The 23149-nt window shown below is 40.9% G+C and overlaps 1 protein-coding gene across 2 annotated transcripts; it reads left to right on the top strand.

The window, feature by feature from the left end:
• Positions 1 to 7: 7 nt before the first annotated feature.
• On the top strand, positions 8 to 22533 carry ATP6V1D (ATPase H+ transporting V1 subunit D). 2 transcript variants are annotated; one of them, XM_003987744.6, is made up of 9 exons: positions 8 to 198; positions 5345 to 5462; positions 14751 to 14830; positions 16585 to 16652; positions 17598 to 17642; positions 18774 to 18877; positions 19463 to 19529; positions 20847 to 20925; positions 21867 to 22533. In XM_003987744.6, exons 1-9 carry the CDS (start codon positions 158 to 160, stop codon positions 22006 to 22008), a joined length of 744 nt encoding a protein of 247 aa, XP_003987793.1. In that variant the 5' UTR covers positions 8 to 157; the 3' UTR covers positions 22009 to 22533. The 2 variants fall into 2 exon arrangements, with proteins under 2 accessions (XP_003987793.1, XP_006932989.1); XM_006932927.5 differs by lacking the exons at positions 8 to 198; positions 5345 to 5462 and adding exons at positions 8336 to 10525; positions 11723 to 11877.
• The last annotated feature ends 616 nt before the right edge of the window (positions 22534 to 23149 follow it).

Below are 23149 nucleotides of genomic sequence, written 5' to 3'. Positions count from 1 at the left end.
GTTAAGAATGCGTGTGTAAGAATCCCGGCTGCCACTTAGCAACGCGGGGAGGTCAGGTGATACAACCAGCTGACTCCCGTAGAGGAGGTCCCTGTGGCTGTGGGTGTTGCAGCCACGATAGCCCGGCCCAGACTCGAACCGAACTATCATCGTCAGAATGTCGGGCAAAGACCGAATTGAAATCTTTCCCTCGCGCATGTAAGTAAAAGAACGGGTCGAGCAGCATTCATAGGTTCATGAACGCCTGTTCGAAGCAGCGACCCCTCCATACCCTGGACTAGCAGGGAGGTTCATTGTTTCCTGGGTAGATACTGAGCTCACCCCGTCCCTTTTCGTGAGTCTGGGACGACGCTTCCTGATGACCCCCTCACATATTCCTTTGAGGGAACCAGACTGGACAGATCCCAAGCCGTAGGAACAGTCTGTCCGAACTGCTGGTTTTTATGGAGGTCCGCAGTCTTTATTCATTAATCGAGCCATTCGTTCCATATTCCCTTATTGAGCTGGGCACTGGGTTTATAGAACTATGAGTTCTATAACTATGAGTTCTATAGAACTATGAGTCGCCAGTTTTGCCTTAGAGAGCTTACAGTTTTAGCGGAGAGATGGACAGGCCAGCGAGGTTTCATAAATACTTTGAGAAGGGAAGTTTACTGTGGTAAGCACATAGAAGAGGCTTCTAGGCCAAATTGGGGGTTGAATCGAATTGCACTAGCGTGGACGTCAGATTCGATCTTGGATCCCTTTTCTCATTTTCTGAGATCCCATGAAATGTCACCTGCGGCTGGAAGATATCCCTGAGTTTCCCAGGCACTCTTTTTTTGCTTCATCACCATTGCCCCTTGTTCAGACCTCTGTTAATACCACCCATCACACTGTAAAGTGGATATTTGTTTACATATCTTTCCCCCTGGACTGTGAGCTTTCTCCAGGAGAAGAGTGTCTTAATAATTAATCAATAGAAAGTCTACAAAAAATGTTCCTTGAGTGAACCTATGCCTTGGAATCTGCCCAGTTGTGGCCTGCCTTTCTCTTTTGTCTGAATTCTTTGGCAGGAAGAAAAAGCCCTAAGTGTTTGAACAGTTGTAAAAGGTTTTGTAGTTTTCTCAAATGTGCCTAACAATGTGTGGGAAGTATAGATTATTCTTTTCTCTCTCTTCTTCCACTTCCTTTTGTCTTGTTTGTTTGTTTTTTCCAACAAGGAGCAGGAAATCAGGTTTGCCTCTGACATTTAGGTCTTTAGATTATGGTCCTATTTCTTTGGGGGTGTTCTGTTCTTTTTCTTCATCTTGATCTTTTTCTTAGAGAATCTGAGAATGCTTAAAATAAAAGAATTATATTCAAACTCACTCCTAGATTTCTTTCCAGGGTGGCTGCAGTTCTTAATGAAATGAAAGCGTTTTGGGATTTTGTTATTTTTTACCTTTACCTGCTGATTTTCTAGTAGATATTTGTATTAGGTGGGAAGCAAGCCCATTGTGGAGAAAGGCACTGCCTGTAAAATAGGTCAGGATCAAGCCTACTTTGAAGTAGTGAGATCTGCAGAACTCCCTGTACTTGAGTTTGAGTCTTACCAAATGTCTGTGCTGAGAGACCACCAAATTCTAGCACGGCCTAAGGCCATCAACATGGCTGCCTGAGAAAGCTCAGTGCTTCCAGGAGAATTTATTGTTTGTTCTATCCAATACTTTTTTTTTTCTTTTCTTCTTCTTCTTTTTTTTTTTTTAGAGAGACAGAGAGCAAGAGGGGGAGGGGCAGAGAGAGAGGGAGACACAGAACCCAAAGCAGATTCCAGGCTCTGAGCGGCCAGCACAGAGCCTGATGCGGGTCTCGAACTCATGCACTGCAAGATACTGACCCAAGCCAAAGTCAGACGCTTAACCAACTGAGCCACCCAGATGCCACGATCCAGTACTTGACAATAGGCTCCTGACTTCCCTTTCTTAAGGCATTCAGTAAAAGTAGCTTACAATTTGGGGCGCCTGGGTGGCGCAGTCGGTTAAGCGTCCGACTTCAGCCAGGTCACGATCTCGCGGTCCGTGAGTTCGAGCCCCACGTCGGGCTCTGGGCTGATGGCTCAGAGCCTGGAGCCTGTTTCCGATTCTGTGTCTCCCTCCCTCTCTCTCTGCCCCTCCCCCGTTCATGCTCTGTCTCTCTCTGTCCCAAAAACAAATAAACGTTGAAAAAAAAAAATTAAAAAAAAAATTTAAAAAAAAAGTAGCTTACAATTATGAATCCTTTCTTTTCTTTTTGAGATGTATATGTCTATTCTACAACTTAGAAGTCCCTTTCTCAAGGACCTGAAAGCCATTTCTTTGAAACATAGATATTAGGAAGGATAGGGCCTCTGTCTGCCAGTCTCTGTGGGAGGATAGAATCCTAACTTCATGATTGCCAGCTAGTAGACACAGCTTGCCTAAAGTCATTTTTACTGACTAACCCTTGGTAATTTTTCAGTTCTGTGACCCTTCTTGAGGCTGCTCTTAGTCCTCTCCCTTATTCCTTTGAAATACCCAACCACTTCTGCACAAATCAGAATGGAGCTCAGCTCTTTCTCCCACTGTTAGTGGTTACTGAACAAATTCTGTTTTCACCATTTTAATGTCTGGCTGTGTTTATCTTTGATAGTAGTCAGAATGTTAGCATTTTTGTTTTGTTTTTACTTTGAGACTAAAGTGAAAATAAACTTCTTTGGGCTTATACAGGAAGACTAATAGGTTCCAAAAGGTGAAAACTGCTATTTAAGAGCACTCAGCTTGCTGATTGAGAGGAAAATCAGGTGCAGGAAGTAACTGCTTCTCTAAATATTTTCCCTAAGGCTTAGCAGTGGGTATTTTGTCATGCAGTCAGATGCGTTTGATTCAGCTGAAAACAGTCATTCTAGATGAAGGTCATACATTTTTCCTATTGTCAAGTGGCTCTGAGACTTATAAGAGAATATATGTTTTAAGAGCTAGGATAGAAAATACTTTCGTGACTTCTGTGTCAGATACTTGCATCTTACAAGTTTTATGACATACTGGCTGTAAGTCCTTGGGCAAGTCACTCTTCAAATCTCAAGAATTAAAATTTGTCTGTTTCACAGAAGTGCCATTAGCTGGGAGGAAATTAAAATTAGCATGGTAAATTCAGTTTTATCAACCAGATTATCTTTTTTTTTTTTTAATTTTTTTTTTCAACATTTATTTATTTTTGGGACAGAGAGAGACAGAGCATGAACGGGGGAGGGGCAGAGAGAGGGAGACACAGAATTGGAAACAGGCTCCAGGCTCTGAGCCATCAGCCCAGAGCCTGACGCGGGGCTCGAACTCCCGGACCGCGAGATCATGACCTGGCTGAAGTCGGACGCTTAACCGACTGCACCACCCAGGCGCCCCCCAGATTATCTTTTTTACAATAAACTTGCTGGAATCTGCAGTACTGGGATTTGACTTAAATTTGATCCAACCCTTCGAGCTCAAATTCTGGTCCTTAGTGTCAACAATATGATATGTTAAATGTACACATTGGGGAGGATAGCTCCAGCTCAGGCTGGAAACTGAACCAGCTTTGCTTAGACCTTCAGTGAGGCCAGTCAGTACAAAGTCAGCCACTGATAGTTTTCAAAGAGAGAACTGTTCATCTGATGCCGTTTCTTTTTTTTTTTTTAATTTTTTTTTTAACATTTATTTTTGAGAGAGAGAGAGAGTCGAGAAGGGGCAGAGAGAGAGAGAGGGAGACAGAATCTGAAGCAGGCTCCGAGCTGTCAGCACAGAGCCTGATGCGGGGCTCGAACCCATGAACCATGAGGTGAGACCATGACCTGAGCCGAAGTCTGGCGGCTCTCAACCTACTGAGACACGCAGGCATCCCCCGCCCTGTCTGATGCTGTTTCTAATAGGCAGCGTGGCATGTGGTTGGGATACAGTGGGACTAGGTTTGAGCCTTGATTTGAGCCTTGGACAAGGCACTGGAGTCAGAAATCTGTTTCAGTCTGTTTATTTTTTTCACCTAGAGTGAGAAAGTGTTTCGTTTTTCTAAGTCTCATTTTCAAGATAATGTTTAAAGTTTCTTCCAGCTATAGAATTATCTCAGTAACGTTTCCCCTATGGTAAAAGATGAGTAAAATCTAGGAATTTACCCAAAAGTCCATTAATACATGATACTTTGCAGTTTGTTACAACACTGGTAATATGAAATTATATCCCCTTATACAAATCATTTTATCAACATTATACAACATATTGTTAAATTGTATTACCCACTTTTTTTAAAAATTAAATTTTACCTGGCATAGGGTAGGAAGGACAGAAATGTCAATTTCTGCTATTACTTTCTTGACTTGTATTGGGATTTCTGATAGGAAAAGATTGGAATAAGGAGGTAAGGAGACTTCAGTAGTTTGCCACTTCTCAGAAGTCTTTACTTATATGTGTCATTGTTTCCTAGAATCATTTATAAATTAATAAAATGATTGCTGGTAGGATTTTGACTGATGATATGAAAACATTAGTGCCACACTTTTAATAGAAAAAGTAATAAATGGTTGTGGTATAAAACTCAAAAGGTTCAAAGGAATATAAATATAATAGTAAAAAGTAATCCATTTTTTTTTCACTCAGTCCCATTTCCCAAAGGAAACTTATCAGTTTCTGTGAATCTTTTCTAGAACTATTCTCTGTATCAAAATAAGCATATTTATCCCTTATTTTGTATGAGTAAGAGACTATAAAATAGGGAGCATATGTAGATCTACCTTCCTCTTATTTTTTTTTATGACTGCATAACATTCCCTTGGAAGAACCATGATTTATGGGACACCAATATCCACCCTTTTGCTATTACATATAAGGCTGGAGTACTCATCCTTAACCTTGTGTATATTTTTGTGTATATGTGGGAGTAAATCTGTAGGATAAATTCCTCAAAGTGGAATTGTTGGTCCTGAGGTAAGTGCATTTCAAATTATGATATTTATTAGGGGACAGATTTTTTTTTAAATGCTTAATACATGTGTAATGGAAACACAGATATTATTTTAACTTACAAATCAAATTAATATTTTAACTATGGTGGCATTATAAGATAGAACTCCTGATGAATTTTATCATAATTTAATAACTAATTCCAGATATTGGTTAAAGAATTGTTTCTGTTTTAAATAAATGAACTTCTTATTTATGGAATGCTGAGGGTGGAAATCTACAGTATTGAGAAACCAATTAATTGTAACTGTCAGCACAAGTGCTAATATTCTTATTCTCATGACATCAAAGAATGAAGCATGATTTTAACACTGTATTGGGGAGATATTTGTATGTCTTTTAAACAGTGTGAATAAATGTCTCTAACTTTGTTTGTGTAGGGCACAGACCATCATGAAGGCTCGATTAAAAGGAGCACAGACAGGTCGAAACCTCCTGAAGAAAAAATCTGATGCCTTAACTCTTCGATTTCGACAGATCCTAAAGAAGATAATAGAGGTAGAATGAACTGTTTTTAGAACAGTTATTTTAGAGGTATCTAAGGAAAATCTAGCATGGCTATTGGCATTTAAATTTTTCTTTATTTTAATTTAAAATTTTGTCTTTTTATTATTTAAAAAAATTTTTTTTGTGTGTTTATTTATTTTTGAGAGGGAGAGACAGAGTGTGAGCAGGGGAGGGGCAGAGAGAGAGGGAGACACAGAACTGAAGCAGGCTCCAGGCTTTGAGCTGTCTGCGCAGAGCCCGACGCGGGGCTTGAACCCACAAACCGTGAGATCATGACCTGAGCTGAAGTCGGACACCCAACTGACTGAGCCACCAGCTGCCCCTAATTTTTTTTCTCTCAAAAGTAAAAATACCATTATCACTGTAACAAGTTTCAGATTACTTAATAAAATTCAAACTCATTACTCTTGCCTGCAAAGCCCCACTTGATCCCATCTGGCCCCTGCCTGCCTCTCTGATCTCATTTAGAACATTCTCCCTACCATCTTCCTCCAGGACCTTTTCAGTAGCTGTTTCTTCTGCCTGAAATGTTCTTTCCTCAGAACTTCTTGTGATTTGCTCCTCTGGCCATTCTGGTCTCTTTAGATAGGCCATCCCTCATTACCTAATCAGAAGTGACCACCATATTTACTTCTGTCACATTTCCTTATTTTAGTTGTAGTATGTATTACTGCATATTTTCTTGTTTGGTTGGTTAGTTCCTTGAGAGCAGAGACTTTCTTGTCCCTAGAACAGTGCTGGCCCATAGTATGTTTCATTTCATTGCTTTTTGGGTAATTGCTATGTGAATGTGGAAGTATATTTAAAAAGTGAAAGTTACTCCTCTTCCCCTACCTAACTACCCTTGTTTCATTTCCCAGAGGAGTTCTTCATGACACTGATTTTTAGTCTTTCAGTCTCCCTGTCTTTCATGATGTTTTTAGCAACAGACATGCAATTGTTATATAATTCAATAACGTTTCCTGGCTGCTCCCCCTGGCAGAATTTGGACAGCTATCTACATCAGTGCATAGATTTTCCTTTTTCTTTATAGCAGCTGCATGGTACTCCATTGAATGGACAATGGAATTTAGCCGTTTTCCTGTTGATGAATGTGTAGTTTTACTATTTTGTGGGGGAGGGTACTCTTAAATCCTTTTGTGTATGTGTAAGAGTACTGACAACACTGACTCCATCTTTGGCCCTCCATCTTGTTCATGCCTGCACTATGACTTTGGGACTATGTGTTCCAGGCTCCATGGAGGTTAATGTTTGCCGTAACCAGAATGTGGGAAGGCTTGTCCTGATCTTTCCTAAAGTGGCCCACAGAGGGAGCCACTTTAGGTAACTAGTAGAGATGGCTGGCACACAGAAGGTGCCACTTTAGGTAAGTAGTAGAGCTGGTTGGAGGAGCTGCTCGAGGTAACTAATGGGGTGGTTGGTGCACAGAAGGTGCCACTTTAGGTAATTATCCTGTAACCACTCCACCATGCCCCTTGCTCTATAAAAGCAGGGGATTATGGGCCAGGCTTGGCGGACAGTAGCTCTTTGGGTCGTTAGGCTTCCTGATCCCCCCCCAGTCGGTAAGTTACTGTGAGTAAAAGGGTGTAACCGGTTCTGAGAGGCTTGCATTGTTTTTCTGAGTGCCTTCTCAGTGTCCCTCCTCCATCTTCTACCAGCCGGCAAGCCAGCCAGGAAACTGAAAGTGAAGCTAGCCTGGTCTAGGGGCCAGGGGTGGGGGGAGCCTGAGCTGGCTAGCCACCGCCACGTGGGGAGACTTGGCCAGGTGTGTGAGTGCGGGGGTGCCCTGAATATGGCCAAGGGGTTGGTGTATAGCCTGCCTGAAACCGGGAGGGGGGAGAAAAGGAGAAGGGAGAGTGGAATAGCAGTTGTGGCGGTGGCTTGGCAGTTGGTCTGTGTGTTGTGAGGTGCCATGGAGGGAGAGTTGGGAGTAGAGAGGGATTTGGAACGGACCGGAGAGGTGGCATTGGCTTTGTAAGAGGATGTGGGAGCAGCACGTTCTTCCCCTAGGGTTGTTCTGTCCGGAGGAATCCAGCAGCGGGGTTGGGGGGGTGGGGCACTTGGGAATGATGGCCGTTGGTGGCGGGTGGAGGAGGGTGAGTGCCCACTACCTCGCACTAAAGGGAGAACTGTGAGGTCTCAGGAGAGTTGGCGTCCTGAGGCCTGCGATCCCTGGGGTAATGGCTCTGATGAGGAGGATGTTTTCCTAGAGGGGGAAGATGATTTATAGGCATGCCCTTTGGTTGGAACAGAGCCCCAGGCTGCTTGTTTGCCTGAGGATGAGCAGAAGAAATTCCCATGCTCAGGAAACGACTGTGAGGGAATATTCTGCCCCTGACGTAGTGGAGCCAGTCAGCCACTTTAAGAAGGAGGGCCGAAAAAGGGGTGGCAGCTTGAGTGTTGGGACTGTGGGATACTGGGGAAGATGGTGTTCTGGTGGAGGTTTGGGACGTCAAAAATGGCCTCAGTCCCTGCTCAACCTGCCTTGTGACAAATACATGCCACAGTCCTAGGTGAGAATCATGGGCACTTAGCTAATTTGACTGGATAAATGCTAGTATTAAGATAACTTGGCCTAACTGAAGCCTGTCTCTGGCTTGCAGATGGCTGTGTCCTCACATGGTTTTTCCTCTGTGGTGTCTCTCTGTGTGTTGTAATATTCTTATTAAAAGGGCGTCAGATTGAATTAGATTCCAGCCTAAAGGCCTCATTTTAACCGGGGTTAGGACTTCAACATATACCTCATGGGGACCCAATTCAGCTTTAATTATATATGTATATATTCTATATATAGTAATGAATAAACAAATTAGAGAATAAATAATGCATTACATACCAGTGTGCTGAACTTGTGACTGTGACGGTGAGCCAACCATTAATAAAAACTGAAATATAATGGGAATTAAAAAAAAAAACTTGGCCTAGCAAAGGGGATATTCCCTGATCTCTATGCAAGAACTACAAGAAATTATACGTGAACTGGGAATGAAACCTGCCATTTATGCCTAGCATTTTAGAGGCCTCAACAAAGAATTATTTTTCTCTGGTATTGAAGACCTTATATTACAGTCAGCCCCAGGGGCATGATATGGGACTTAGTATCTGTTCTCGTCCCTTTGGTTAACCAACCCATTTGGTATAGTAGCTACTATGGTGGCTGACTTAAGTCAAACCAGAAGAATCTGTCATAAGGGAAATAGGTTGAAAAATGGGAAAACAAAAGGTCCTGCCAATGATAAAATGGCAGAGAGGGGGTCCATCAAGGTCTCTCAAAAATTATTGCCGAGATCTAATTTTATATAGGTCCCGGAGAGAAAATCTACACAACCCAGTTTGGTCTTGGTAAGCCTATGGAAGACATTGCTTAAGGGAAAGCAGTTTATTCCCTTGGAGGAAAGCTCAAGAAAACCAGGTGTGTTCCCCAGAGCACCTCTGCTAACAGGAATTTTGGGAGTGGATACACCTTACCCCTAGAGACCAGGGATTATGCTAACATTGCTTGCAGTAGGGGGCAAACAGAGGCTGCATGTTGAATTAACCATTTATTGGTCTTGCACTTACAGACTACCAGCTCTAATAGACACTGGAGCTGAATGCACACTTACGGGAACCCCTTGAAATTTGGGGGAAAAGTAAAGGCAGTAGATATTTATGTGGGGCAGATTATCAAAGTTCTGCAAACTAGTCTTTACTTACAGATTGCAGACTTCCTGCCTGTTGTTTTCTAGTGCATATCTCCCACATTTCTGAGTATTTTGGGCATCAGTGTTCTGCAGGATCTGAATCTAACAACGACAGGTGGATTCAGTTGTGTATCCAAGTAGTGAAACTTGTTGTGGGTCATGGCAAAATGCGCACCTATACAGCTGCTGATTTCTAAAGAGTAATAAACATAAAATGATATGAGCTACTTATTAGGGGGGGCATGATGAGATTATTGCCACCATTAAAGAATTAGAAAAGGTGGAGGTAATCAGGCCTGCTCAAAGCCCATTCAGTAGTTGGTTTGGCCTATAATGAAATTTAATGGGACCTGGCAAATGACAGTAGATTATAGGGAACTCAGTAAAATTACTCTGCTCATCCATGCCATGATACCTAATACAGCCTTATTGTTAGGGGAAATCATAGCATCCATTAAGACTTATCATTACCTGCTAGACTTGTCTAATGCCTTTTCCAGCATTCATTAGGATGTGAATCCCAAGACCAATTTCCCTTCGTGTGGAACCAGAGTGACCTTCCAGGTGTTGCCCAAGGGTATCTCCTTAGTCCCTCTGTTTGTCACAGGATGGTAGCTAGAGATTTGGAAAAATGAATATTTTCAGAAGAGATGGTGCTTTATCATCATGTCAGTGTTATGTTAACTTATGATGATTTATCCTCCCTGTCTCAAGCAGCCACCTCATTCCAGGTGTGAAGTCTCGAGGGTGAGAGGTAAATGCCAACAAATCCAAAGACTGGGTTAATCAGTAAAGTTCCCGGGCATCATCAGTTTGTGTAAGACCAGTGATGCCACGGATGGTCATTGATAAAATGTAAACCTTCCTAGTCCCTAAAACGGTAAAGGAATTATAGGCTTTTTGTTGGTTTACTGGGTTACTGAAGACTATTTATTGCCTGTCTAGTGATAGGGCAGACATTAAGACCTTTTATATGCCTTGGTTAGGAGGGGAAGCTAATGAGATTGGGGTGCAAACCAACAAGAGGCTATCCTAAAAAATGACAGTAAAACAAGTACAGACCTTGGGGATATTAATGCCAGCTGTGACTTGTGAATTAGATGAAATTCATGTCTAGAAGGGTTTGGTTGGGGCTTGTGGGATGGATGAAATGAGAAACCGATCCTGTTAGGATTCTGTGGCTTCAATTATGGAAGGAAACAGAAGCCAGGTAGAATCCCGTGGAAGCACAGGTATTAGTTACATATCTTGCACTGCAGCAGATGGAAGGCCTGAGTGCTGATTTGCCTGTAATGGTACGAACCTCTCTGCTGGTAGGAGGATGAACTAAGGACAGACATGTTCAGCAAACCTAAGAGTGCCTGTGCCCAGGTAAGCACCTTACAGAAATGGCATGCTTATCTACAGAGGAGGAACCTCCTCTCTCATGAGCTGCACCTGGTACTAGGGCTGGTCACTTAAATCGACCCTGCCCAACTTCAGAATTGTCTGACTTTATGCTTCCTCCCCGCCCCCAGTAAGGGAAGAGGTAGGCTCATCTCCAGCAGGTGCATAGTATACTGATGGCTGTTGCTGGGGAAACTTGCCTATTTGGCATTCCTCTGCCATCCAGCTGGATTCTGATGTACTTTGGTTTGAAGGAACTAATCGAAGTCAGTGGGCAGAATTGAAAATGGTATGGATTGTGTTGACACATGAGCCAGTGCCCATCAATTTGGCTGCTGACAGCTGGGCAGTGTTGTAAAGGTTGACAACATAGATGCAATGATGGCACAAAGAAGGCTGGGCTATATTAAATAGACCCCTGTGGAAAGTAGAACTGTGAGAAGATGTTTGGGTAGTATGCTCTAAGCCCAGTGCAGCCATCGAACAGCCATCCAAGTATGGCATATGTCCCTGCTCACTCTCCATCCACACTACCAGGCAATCCTGAGGCAAATGCTCTAGTCTGGGTATGAGCCCTTCAGCTGGAGAAAATGCTGACCCTGTCTGATGTAGCAGAATGGGTCCATCATAAATCAGGACACTGAGGTCCCAAAAGTACCTGAGAAATGAGATTACATTTTTCTGTAAAATATTCAGTCTACAAGCTGCTGACAAGAACTGCCCCCAGTGCCATCTCAAGCGATGGACCTTATGCCACACCCTGGGGTGTATTGGGTGGACTATAAACTCTGTTTCTCACTGGCAGATCTATTACATAAGCCCTTTGCCAGTATTGGGAGGGCACAAATATGTACAGACCTGTGTGGACACTTGCACAGGACTTGTACAAGCCTTAGCCTATAAAAAGAGCTAATCAGGCTGCAACTGTAACAGATTAACAAAACTGGAGAGCATGTACAAACACCCCCTACTCAGTGATCAAGGGACACATTTTACTGGCCATGATACCCAAAAATGGGCAGAGACCTGGGTATATTATGGACTTCCCACCTGCCATACAGCCTCACTGTTGCAGGCCTAATTGAAAGGATGAATGGGCTAATAGCACATTAAAGACTTTATCACGGGTGGATCCCTGAAAGGATGGTCTCCAAGACTAACCAGCAATTCATCTCCTTAAAGCTATGCCCATAGCAAGACAGACATCTACCACCTATGAACACCTCACCAGCAACACCCATGCAGTTTGCAGCTCTCGTGCAGGTGTTATCTGGAGACCCATGGTCTGTTGGAGGAGGAGGGCCTCTTTTTGTGATTGCTACAAGACCTCCCACGTGGTAAGGCTTTAGTTTATTGGAAATAAACTTGGAATGCCTCCTCCAGGTGGCTTCGTATCCTAATCCCTTGGGGCCACAGCCTCCCATCCAGTAGTATTCTTAACCCTTTATTATGCATTGGTCAGGGCCCAGCACATGCAAATAACTGCTTCTGAATTTCTGATGCTTGGTATTGAGGTAGGGTTGTTAGTGCAAACCGAAATGCCCCTGTACAATATAGGTACACCCTTTGATGATACTAAGGGGCAAAATACATGGGGTCTTTTCCCAGGGAAAATACCTAAGCCAGGGGTGTTCTTAGCTCATGGGGCCCAAACCACTACCTTGTTGTTTATGAATGAAGATTTGCCACACCTGTTGCCTGTAAAACATTTCTTACTGCCCTTAACCTTGCATCGTTAATGTTTCTATTGTGTCTGGAAACGTCTTCTTGTCATAGGCCACCACTTATGCTGAAGTTGACAATTGCTCTGACTGCTGGGTCTGCAGAAAGCGTTGCTGGGAAATTGTAGTTCTAAGTATTTTCTTTGGTCGTACAGATCTGTTGCTGCTGTGGTATAGAGATGCAAGTCCCCTCCCAATACCTGTCTGTAGGGTCATTGTGGAAGAATGGTGTGTAAAGGTTATACGGGCCATAAAGATGTTGAGGGTAGAGTGTAGTAATGCTGACAGCACTGACTCCCATTTGTCAGTGCTCCATCTTGTTCACGCTGCGCAATGACTTCGCTTGGCAACTGGTAGAGATGGCTGGTGCACAGAGGGTATCACTTTAGGTAACTCCCTAGTGATCTCCCCACCATACCCCCCACCCCCTCTATAAAAGCTGGGGGTTTATGATCCAGACTTGGCAGAGATAGCCGCATAGCTGCCTGGATTGTTGGTCCCTCCCTGCATAAAACTGTAAGTGGTCTGCAGTGCCTTGCATTGGGTTTCGGTCTCAGAGTGTCGTCTTAGCCTGGAAGATGCTCGACTGTCCCTTCTCCACCTTCTGACAGTATATGTACTGGCGTTTCTCTGGAAAATCTTAGAATCTCAAGGATCTATTCATTTAAATTTTTGATGGATAACTGTCAAATTGTTTTCCAAGTTGTTATACTAATTTACATTCCTGTCAAATGATTATGAGAGCACCTATTCTCTCAAATTCATCATAACTGGGTATTAGTAATCTTTTTTATTTGTTGCCAATCTATGGGACTAAAATTGGTATCTTTTAATTTGCACTACTTTTGATCGTCAGGTTGAGCATCTTTTCATGTTTACTGTTAATTTGATTTTCTTGGTGAATATCTTTTTGTAGAAGTTCTACAATAGTCTGGTTAGTGTGTAAAATGTCAAAAATATATTCTCCTAGCCTTTTTAAAAAATATTTCTTGTTTGGTGAAGTCTTTTTTTTCTTTTTAACATAGTACTTGGGTTATACATAATGCTTAGAAAGGCCTAAAAAGATTAAGAAAATATTCTATGCTTTATAGTTTTTTTTGAAACTAATGACTTCTGGAGAGAGAGAGAGAGAGAGAGAGAGAGTGTGTGTGTGTGTGTGTGTGTGTGTGTGTGTGTGTGTGTGAGAGAGAGAGAGAGAGAGAGAGAGAGAGAGAGAGAGAGATGTGAAGAGGTAGGGATTTAGCTTTATCATTTTGTAAGTGGGTGGCCAGTTGAATGGTCTCTTTGTTACCAAATTCCCATATAGGCTTGCGGCTCTTTCTGAGTACTGTTCTGTTTCATTGTCTTATTTTTCCCATATCGAATGAATTTCCTTATTGTAGGTATACCTTTTTAAAAAATTAAATTTTTTTTTTTTTTAGCGTTTACTCATTTTTTGAGAGACCGAGCATGAGTGGGGGAGGGGCAGAGAGAGGGAGACAGAATCCGAAGCAAGCTCCAGGCTCAGAACTGACAGCACAGAGCCTGACGTGGGGCTCAAGCTCACAAACCTTGTGATCATGACCTGAGCCGAAGTCGGACACTTAACCCACTGAGCCACCCAGGCACCCCATTAAAAACAATTTTTCTAATGTTTATTTTTTGAGCAAGAAACTGAGTGCAAGGGGGGGAGGGGGCAGAGACAAAGGGGGACACAGAATCTGAAGCAGGCTCCAGGCTCTGAGCTGTCAGCACAGAGCCCATTGCAGGGCTCAAACCCACAAATTGTGAGATCATGACCTGAGCTGAAGTCAGATGCTAAACTGACTGAGCCACTTAGGCATCCGTGTCGCTATACATTTTTAATACTTGGCAACTCTGCCCATCTGCCCTAACTTTTTTTTAAAAAAGGTTATTGAATATTCTCAAACATTAAATATTTCTTTTTTTTTAACATTTATTTATTTTTGAGACAGGGAGAGACAGCATGAACGGGGGAGGGTCAGAGAGAGAGGGAGACACAGAATCTGAAACAGGCTCCAGGCTCTGAGCTGTCAGCACAGAGCCTGACGCGGGGCTCGAACTCACAGACCGCGAGATCATGACCTGAGCCGAAGTTGGCCGCTTAACCGACTGAGCCACCCAGGCGCCCCAAACATTAAATATTTCAGGTTTATATTAAAGCCACTATGCCATTAAGATTTTGACTGCATTGCAGTGAGCAAATTGGCATGAACTCATTCAGGAATAAGATTGGTCCTTCAGTAAAGATCGTTTTCTATTTCTTAATGTCTTTGTTCTGATGTTTTAATTATAAACTGTATGGTTTTGTAACACTATTAACTGACCATAACCAAAACTGTTAAAACAAAATTGGATATTTTTGTTATCAAGTCATTATTTTAGGCACGCACCTAGCATAAAATACTGGTTATTAAAGAAATGTAATTTTGATGTTTTTTCCTTGTAATAAACTTGGTTGGATCAGTTGTTGGTTTATGCTTTTCCAGACTAAAATGTTGATGGGTGAAGTGATGAGAGAAGCTGCCTTTTCACTTGCAGAGGCCAAGTTCACGGCAGGGGACTTCAGGTAAGACTTAATGGGGTGTTTTGAAAAATCATAGTGCTTTCATGTTCATAATTTCACTTCAAAGCTGTTCTTAATGAAAACCATAGAAGCAATAAAGACAAACGACGGGGGTGCAAGTGTTCGTTGCTACTACTCTGTCACCCTAACACTAGTGCCTTTATTATCATCCACATGTGTCTGTTACACAGTTGGAGGCACAGGGTACTTAACATTTTATAGTTTTCTTTTTCTTTTATAAATTTTTTTTTTAACGTTTATTTATTTTTGAGACAGAGACAGAGCATGAACGGGGGAGGTTCAGAGAGAGGGAGACACAGAATCAGAAGCAGGCTCCAGGCTCTGAGCCGTCAGCACAGAGCCTGACGCGGGCCTCGAACTCACAGACCACGAGATCATGACCTGAGCCGAAGTCGGCCGCTTAACCGACTGAGCCACCCAGGCGCCCCTAGTCTGTTTTCATTTAACATTGTATCATGAAAATTTTTCCTGGTTTTTACATAGCTGTATAACCTTTCTCTAAATGTACATAATTTATTAACCATTTCTAATGGTGGACTTTTGGGTTGATTTTCAGATTTTTTGAATATTAGAAAAGATGCTGTAAACATCTTCATGTATATATATTTTTTTGTTTCTGTAGAATTACTTCCTTAGGATAAGTTTGAGAATGGAATTGGTTGTTAAAGGGCATAAATTCTCTAAGGCCTTCATCACATCAGTACATGCTTTACAAAGAATATAAAATGTTTTTGTTTTACAAAGGGGGTTTTGCCAGTTACATTGTATGATTCTCCCCAGATAACCTTGTGAGGTAAACCAGGCAAGCATTGTTATTCCTCATTTAAATTCAGTGCCTTCCTGAAGGCAAATGGCTATTTGGGGGCAGAGGTGGAAATTTTCAGGGTTTTTCATTTTTGTTGTCTTTACCCAATGACACAGTGTCTCCATTCTTAGTTTGTGTTATCCAGGAGCATTACCTAATGGGCAGGTCTTACAGCCTCAGGGGCAGAAGGCCTTTTGTGAAGAGATGGACTTTAATTTTGCCAGTGTTTGTGGGACAGCACCTTGCATTGACTTTTCTAGCAGAGACAGGGAATCAGTAGTATGAGTGGAATGTGAATGTGTTTTAGGGTGGTTATGGTGAAAACACTGTAAGAACAAACTGGGGAGTCAGACAAAACCAGATGGAAGTTAGGTTCCAGGTTAAAGGAATTAAAGTCCTGCTTAGCCAAATCTAGAAGGTTAGAAGGAACAAATTTTCTCTAAATTACATTAGCTGAATAAAAGCCCTTAAATCACCTTTCTGGCACCACATGCCTGACTGAAAACTCAATCCATGTACTTTAAAATAATTTTTTGTTATTTTCTTATGGTTAATTTTTTTATATTAAATATAATTTGTTGTCAAATTGATTTCCATACAACACCCAGTGCTCATCCCAACAAGTGGGGGATCCCCACCCCCATCAACCCTCAGTTTGTTCTCAGTATTTAAGAGTCTCTTATGGTTTGCCTCCCTCCCTCTCTGTAACTTTTTTTTTCCCCCTTAATGTTTTGAAAAATTGTTCATTCTTTACTCTCTGAGGCCCTCTTCTGGCAGCAGTGATTTTTTTTTTTTTTTCTTTTTCTGGAAAGACCATTCTCGGAACATACTTAATTGTGCTATCTCATCCTTGTTGAAATCACCTGATTGGTCTCTGTAGTTTTCTCACTCTAAAATCTCAACTAAATCATGGCCTTTTCTCTTTCTGCAGCACCACAGTAATTCAAAATGTAAATAAAGCCCAAGTGAAGATTCGAGCTAAGAAAGATAATGTAGCAGGTAACTTTTCAACCCTTTAGCATGCCTGGGAAGAAAAGATGACGTTTATTTATTTTTTTAATGTTTTTATTTTTGAGACAGCACGAGTGGGAGAGGGGCAGAGAGAGAGAGAGAGAGAGAGAGAGAGAGAGAGAGGTAGACTGAGAGTCCAAAGCAGGCTCCAGGCTCTGAGCTGTCAGCATAGAGCCTGATGTGGGGCTCAAACCCATGAACTGCGAGATCATGTCCTGAGACGAAGTCGGACGCTTAACCGACTGAAGTGCCCCAAGAAAAAAATGACATTTAAAAACTAATGTGTTCATACAGCAAGATCTTCATGTCCTAACTAATCTCTTCTGCTTAGAACAAGTTTATTGGCTTTACATGTTGAAACCATTGCCAGAGAATGGAGGTGGGGGAAATGGGGAGCTGTTCAATAGCTATAAAGTTACAGTTACACAAGATAAATAAGTTCCAGAGATCTGCTGTACAACATAGTGCCTATAGTTAACAATGCAGTGTTGTGTACCTAAAAACTTAGGGTAGATCTTGTGTTGAGTGTTCTTAACACACACGAAAAGGGACACAATAAATCTTTTGGAGGTGATAGATGGGTTGATTGCCTTGATTGTGGTGATGGTATCATGGGTGTACCCAGGTATCTAAATTCATCAAAATGTATGTGTAAAATATGTGCAGTTTTTTTCCTGCATTTTATGTATACCTCAAAACTGAAAGGAAGAAAATCGTGACAGATCTCTTATGACTCAGGATAATTTGATTATTAGATAGGAATGAACGCCTAAGATAGCAAGTTCCTAAATTCATTTATTGAAACCAGTTCCAGTTCCAGACAGTCTCTTGACTTTTGAGTATTTGCTGAAAAAGAAACACAGGGGAAGAGTGGTGATTAAGAAACAGTACTTCAAGGGCATGTTTGTAATTCACACGTTTTGTATTTAACAGGGGTTACTTTGCCAGTGTTCGAACATTACCATGAAGGAACTGACAGTAAGTGTGAAACTTGGGTAGTCTGTGTCTCTGGATTCTCCAGGTTCCTCTTTAAACTTTTTTCTGGAAAATGGTGCTAGATAGACCTTCTTTGATTTTAGTGGCTCCAGTGTGTTAGCAGCCTTCTCGTCTGGTACAATTGGGACGATGGTTAGTTAAAGTGTTATGGCAGGGGTCTTAAAACATTGTGATGTCTTAAAATGTTTTATTTCCACCTAGATATACTTAAATATACAGTCATTTGCTATTAAAAAAAGACTTCTGTGTTGTCTTTCTGCATAAACTGCACCCATAGTGCATTGTTTATAATTTCCAGTTTGAATTTCTTTAAGGTTTTAGACTCTCTGCTGAATCTTCCTAGATTTTATAGCTCAGCCTCAATTTTTTACAATTGTATTAGAATTTCCTAATTTGATAGCATTTTTTGTGTAGTAACACATCTTTGTTGAGTCTTTTCAAAGTAATCAACTTTTCTTCGTAGAAACAACAGTTTTTGGTACTATTCTTTCATTGGTTCACAGAGGATATTTAGTACAGCTTGAATAAAGAAATGGAGCATCCTAGAGAGTCACTTGTTAATGGAGAGTTACTGTACTATGGGCAGGCATCAGGCCATATGATACAAGGGGATGGGCACAATGTGAATAAAGTGAAGGTTGGTTAAAAGCTTCTTCTATAGTTATATTTAGAATAGCTTCCTTGGGGAGAAAAGTATGTTCACTGTTAAGTCTGAACTCTGGAGAACAAACTGATGGCTACCAGAGAGGAGCTGGGTGGGGGATGGGTTACATAGGTGATGGTGATGGGGATTAAGGAGTACATTTGTGATGAGTACCGGGTATTATATGGAAGTGTTGAATCACTGTATTGTATGCCTGAAACAAATATTACACTGTATGGTAACTAACCTGAATTTAAATAAAAACTTAAATGCTTAAAACTTCACATCAAAACAAACATGTTCACTGTTCAGCATGCCTAGGGAGTAGGATGGATACTTAATGTTTCCATTTAACAGGGGTTAGTGAATTTGTTTCTTCTTGGTTGGTATTATTCTGACTTCTTTTTGGGAAATTTATCGGGAAGATTATTTACGTCTACCTACAAGTGTTGTCTAACTGGTTCTTTCAGGTTATGAACTGACTGGTTTAGCCAGAGGTGGGGAACAATTGGCTAAATTAAAGAGGAACTATGCCAAAGCAGTGGAATTACTGGTGGAACTGGCTTCACTTCAGGTCAGTAGCAGGAGAACTAGAGACCTGCTTCGGTTTGAGAGCTGAGAGCCGAGAGGGGAAGCTTCAGGTCTTGAATCCACACATCCTGCACTTACTGCTTTAAACTGTTTCCGTGACTTTATGTAAAAAAAGCCAGGGATGTTTTGATTCCTTAAATGATGGCTTCTGTACCTTTGTGTCTACTTCTTACTACTAACAAAATGTGTGTGCAATGGTATAGTTTCACTCTTGTGTAGGTGAGAACAGCAACAGTGGATACTGGATTTAAATGTAAATATAACCTAGTTTATGCATGAAAGCTATTTTTTCCCTTTTGTGACCAGTTAATGTAGATCTATGTAATAGTGCCTGATTCTTTCCCCTTGCCACTTTTATAACATTAGGCAAATCTGAAGTGAACAAATTAGAATAGCATAGAAATAGTATTAGCTCTGTGGAAATCTCACAAGAATTTTCCTGTTTAAGCAGATTGAAAAGTAGTCTTGGTTTCCAAATGTTCTCTACAAGTGCAGTCTGAGTGAAGCCAAGTGAACAGGACATGATTAGGAAGACTTTATGCTTACATTATTTGTTCTCTTATTTTAGACTTCCTTTGTTACTTTGGATGAAGCTATTAAGATAACCAACAGGCGTGTAAATGCCATTGAACATGGTGAGTGTAAGCTGCTGTGAGGCTCTTTGTTCACCCGCTTGTCCATACCTCCACATTTGTTATGTAACTGCTGGGAATCCGGCACTGATCACAAGGTGAATAAGACCTTGCCCCTGTCCACAGTGGGAAGGGCCATGAGTCAGCAGTAAAGTGTTACTAAGTGCTTTGATAGAAGTATGTTTATGATTTAGGGGTGAGTTATACAATGGAATAGGAAGTTAAAAGTTCTGAAGTGTTTTATTCATTCCTGGTTATGAATAAAGGGCAAAACTATTTTTCAAGAGCTCTAGTGTTTTCTCTGGTTCTTTCCAGTGATTCAGTAATCTTTTGAACACATTAAATATTTAACTTTAAATCCCTTTTCCTGTAAGCTTTATGTCCTGCTCTTCTTGATTCCTAAAAATTTTCCCATTTGATGCATTTTTTTTTTCCATTTCTTATTGTTCTAAAACTACACTTAATGTTGGCACAATACTTTCCGTTCAAAGAACTCCATTTTCATTAAAGAAATGCTCAATTTTAAGGTAAGAAAGGAATAGATTTTGAACAGCACAGCACTTATTTTGGTCTTTTGGTGTTAAAGAAGAGGTTATCTCATTTTTCAAAACTCCACACACATTTCCTGGCTGGTTGCTAGTGCCAGGCTTTGTCAGTGGAATTGCAAGCAAAACAAAATGGGTAAGGTTATAAATCGTTCCAACTCTTCAGTCAGTTCAGTTTTTAGAAGCAGATAGGCAAATTCTATGTAAAATAGCACCTTATGACTACCGTAAAACTCTACAACTTAGTGCATTCTCTTTGCTTGATGATCTACTTTTTATCTTAATTTTTTTTTTTTTTTTTAAGAGTGCGAGTTAGAAAGAGGGGCAGAGGGAGAGAGAGAATCCCAAGTAGGCTCCATGCTCAGCATGGAGCCTGACATGGGGCTTGATCTCCTGACCCTGGTGTCCCTGATGATTTACTTTTTTACAGTGGATTGGTGTTCTGTTTAAACTAGCATCTGTGGTTCAGTGTTACATATTCATATAAATCCAGTATATTCAGTGTTGTGTATATTGTGATTCAGTGTTATTGGTCTATAGAAAGGACACTAGAAAGGTATATACCAAAATATTTACAGTAGTTATTTTAGGGTGGTTGGATTATACTTTATTTTTTTTGTTTTCCAACTTTCCTGTATTAAATGTACATTAATTTTACAATTAGAAAAAGTATTTATTATACAGATGAGCACTGGCAGTTTGAAAAAAGGTTTGAAGTTCTCATATATATATATATGCATATATATATACACATATCTATTTTTTTAAACCCTAGTCATCATTCCCCGGATCGAACGTACCCTTGCTTATATCATCACAGAGCTGGATGAGAGAGAGCGAGAAGAGTTCTATAGGTTTGTTGGAATTGGTCATTTTTTGTTTTCATATTCCAAAGGCCAGATTTTCTCAGAGACATGTTGGCTTACGTTCTTTAGAATTAGCACAGCCTGTATTTTATTGTGATAAATGAGAAGCAAGACCTAATATTGGCATAAGGCTATGGAGACTAATGTATGCTGAGTTTTGCATATACTTAAAATGTGGCACTCTAGAAAGGCCCTTAGGAGAAACTATTGATAGACTTGATTATTCTTTAAAATGAAATCCTAATTTAGATCAGGTGTCTCCCACATAAAAAGAAACTGGAATTAATCAGTTAACATTTATGTATGGCATAGTGAACATGCTCCAGGAGAAAGTATAAAGTACTGGGGGGCATTATGTAATCAGATAAATGACACCATTAGAGGATTAGCACAGTCCTCAGAAAGGCCGCATCTACCTGAGTTGGTTATCAACAGTTAGGCCTTGTAGGGACAGCAGATCCTCAATAGGTATAGTACACAGGGGTCAGTGTGCCAGCTTCCGAGAAGTGGGAGACAGGTGAAGGCAAGTATTCAGGAAGGATGTGGCCTTCTTGGATCTTGAGTAGCATCTGAGTATGATTTATAATCTTAATTATAAGAGGTTATTGTGTTTCTGTCCTTCAGTGACATTCAGGGTTGTAGTGATCCAGATGGAATGATCCAAAATTTTATTAAATGTCTGAATGCTCAAACGCTGTTCCATTATTAAGGGGCGGATTTCAAAGTTTATTCAGTCTGGGATAGGAACTTTTGAAGTCTGTTACTAGCTTAAAATGTCTATGTTCTACCTCAAATACTTTAAAAATGGGTTATAAATCACTAAAAATGAAAGTTTTCTAGTTTGTAGATGTTATGGTTACAAAACTAGAAGAAATCACATCTACTTAGAACTGAAACCATGTTCAGAAAATCCCCTCCTTGTTTTACAGGTTAAAGAAAATCCAAGAGAAGAAAAAGATTCTCAAGGAAAAATCAGAGAAGGACTTGGAACAGCGGCGGGCAGCCGGAGAGGTGATGGAGCCTGCTAATCTTTTGGCTGAAGAGAAGGATGAGGATCTTTTGTTTGAATAGTTTCCTGCTCTGGTTCTTTCATAAGCCCTAACATGGCACCATTTTAATTCACGGTGTGTAGGTTTGGTACGTGTCGCTATTTATTTTTTGGCCTAAGAATTTCACTGGTGGTAACATTTCCCAGGATGTTGGTTATGGGGCTGCCTTTGCAAAATCCTAATTCAGCAACCATTTATATCATGTGAGATTTGTAGACCTTGCCCAGGAACCTGTAGAATTTACTCTGCAGAAATGGTACCCTATTCTGTTTACATCTGTTACAAGTGCTCTGCTTACCAAGCATATTAGGAAATTCCCCTTAGGAAACAGCAGTGGCCTCAGGCCAGCTGTCACTGTAGCACCCTTTGTTCCTACCTGCTCCCCGAGATTGCTGCAGCCATCCTTGTGTTACCGTGGTACTTCTCTCAAGCTTTACGAAACCTTCACTATTTTTCCTTGCATGACAGGTCTCTGTCTTGTCTGTCATGGGAGTTCTGCCAATTTTAATGTGACTATGGTGTAAACAGTAAAATGATTTAAAAATGAGTTGTTCCTTTATTTAAGAAATTTACTGCTAAAATCAGTCATGTTCTGCTCAGATTGGCACATGGGATTGTTACCTAAAGCGTTTTCTCTGCAGACATGCAGGAGGTGGATAGCCTCCCTTTATCCCCTCTTCATATGAAGTGCTTTACTGGTAAACTTACTGAGAGGACTGTTGAATTTTGGGGTACTCATAAATATGAGTGAGTTAAGGGGGGTCATTAATATTTTCTCATCTAAGAAAAAATACCTTGTTTCTTACTCTCAGGTGGTAACTTTTCATCTTCTAAACTATAACAACTTGCTGTCTTCCACATAGGAAGATGAGGCATTTGAGTGGCTGTTAGAAGCAGACCGAGGTTTTTGGTGCTGATTTGGTGTGAGCCATCCATGATTACTCAGGCTTTCTTGTACCCACTGTCTGAGGTGACTGGCTGTGGGAGAGTTTTTAGTGAAATTGTTAACACTAGGCTTATGAGTATTGTATTTAAGTCCATTGATAGCACAGCCAAGGCTTTTTAAAGTACCAAGTAATCTTGCAAACATTTAATACCTGGTATAAAATAATCTTAGTTGTGTGCCAAATGTTTTAAGTGTTTTATTTATCTTGTCACAACAA

This window comes from Felis catus, chromosome B3 (assembly GCF_018350175.1).
Source record: "Felis catus isolate Fca126 chromosome B3, F.catus_Fca126_mat1.0, whole genome shotgun sequence".
Lineage (NCBI taxonomy): Eukaryota > Metazoa > Chordata > Mammalia > Carnivora > Felidae > Felis > Felis catus.
Note: the sequence above shows the minus strand (reverse complement) of the source record. Positions and strands in the feature narration are given on the sequence as shown.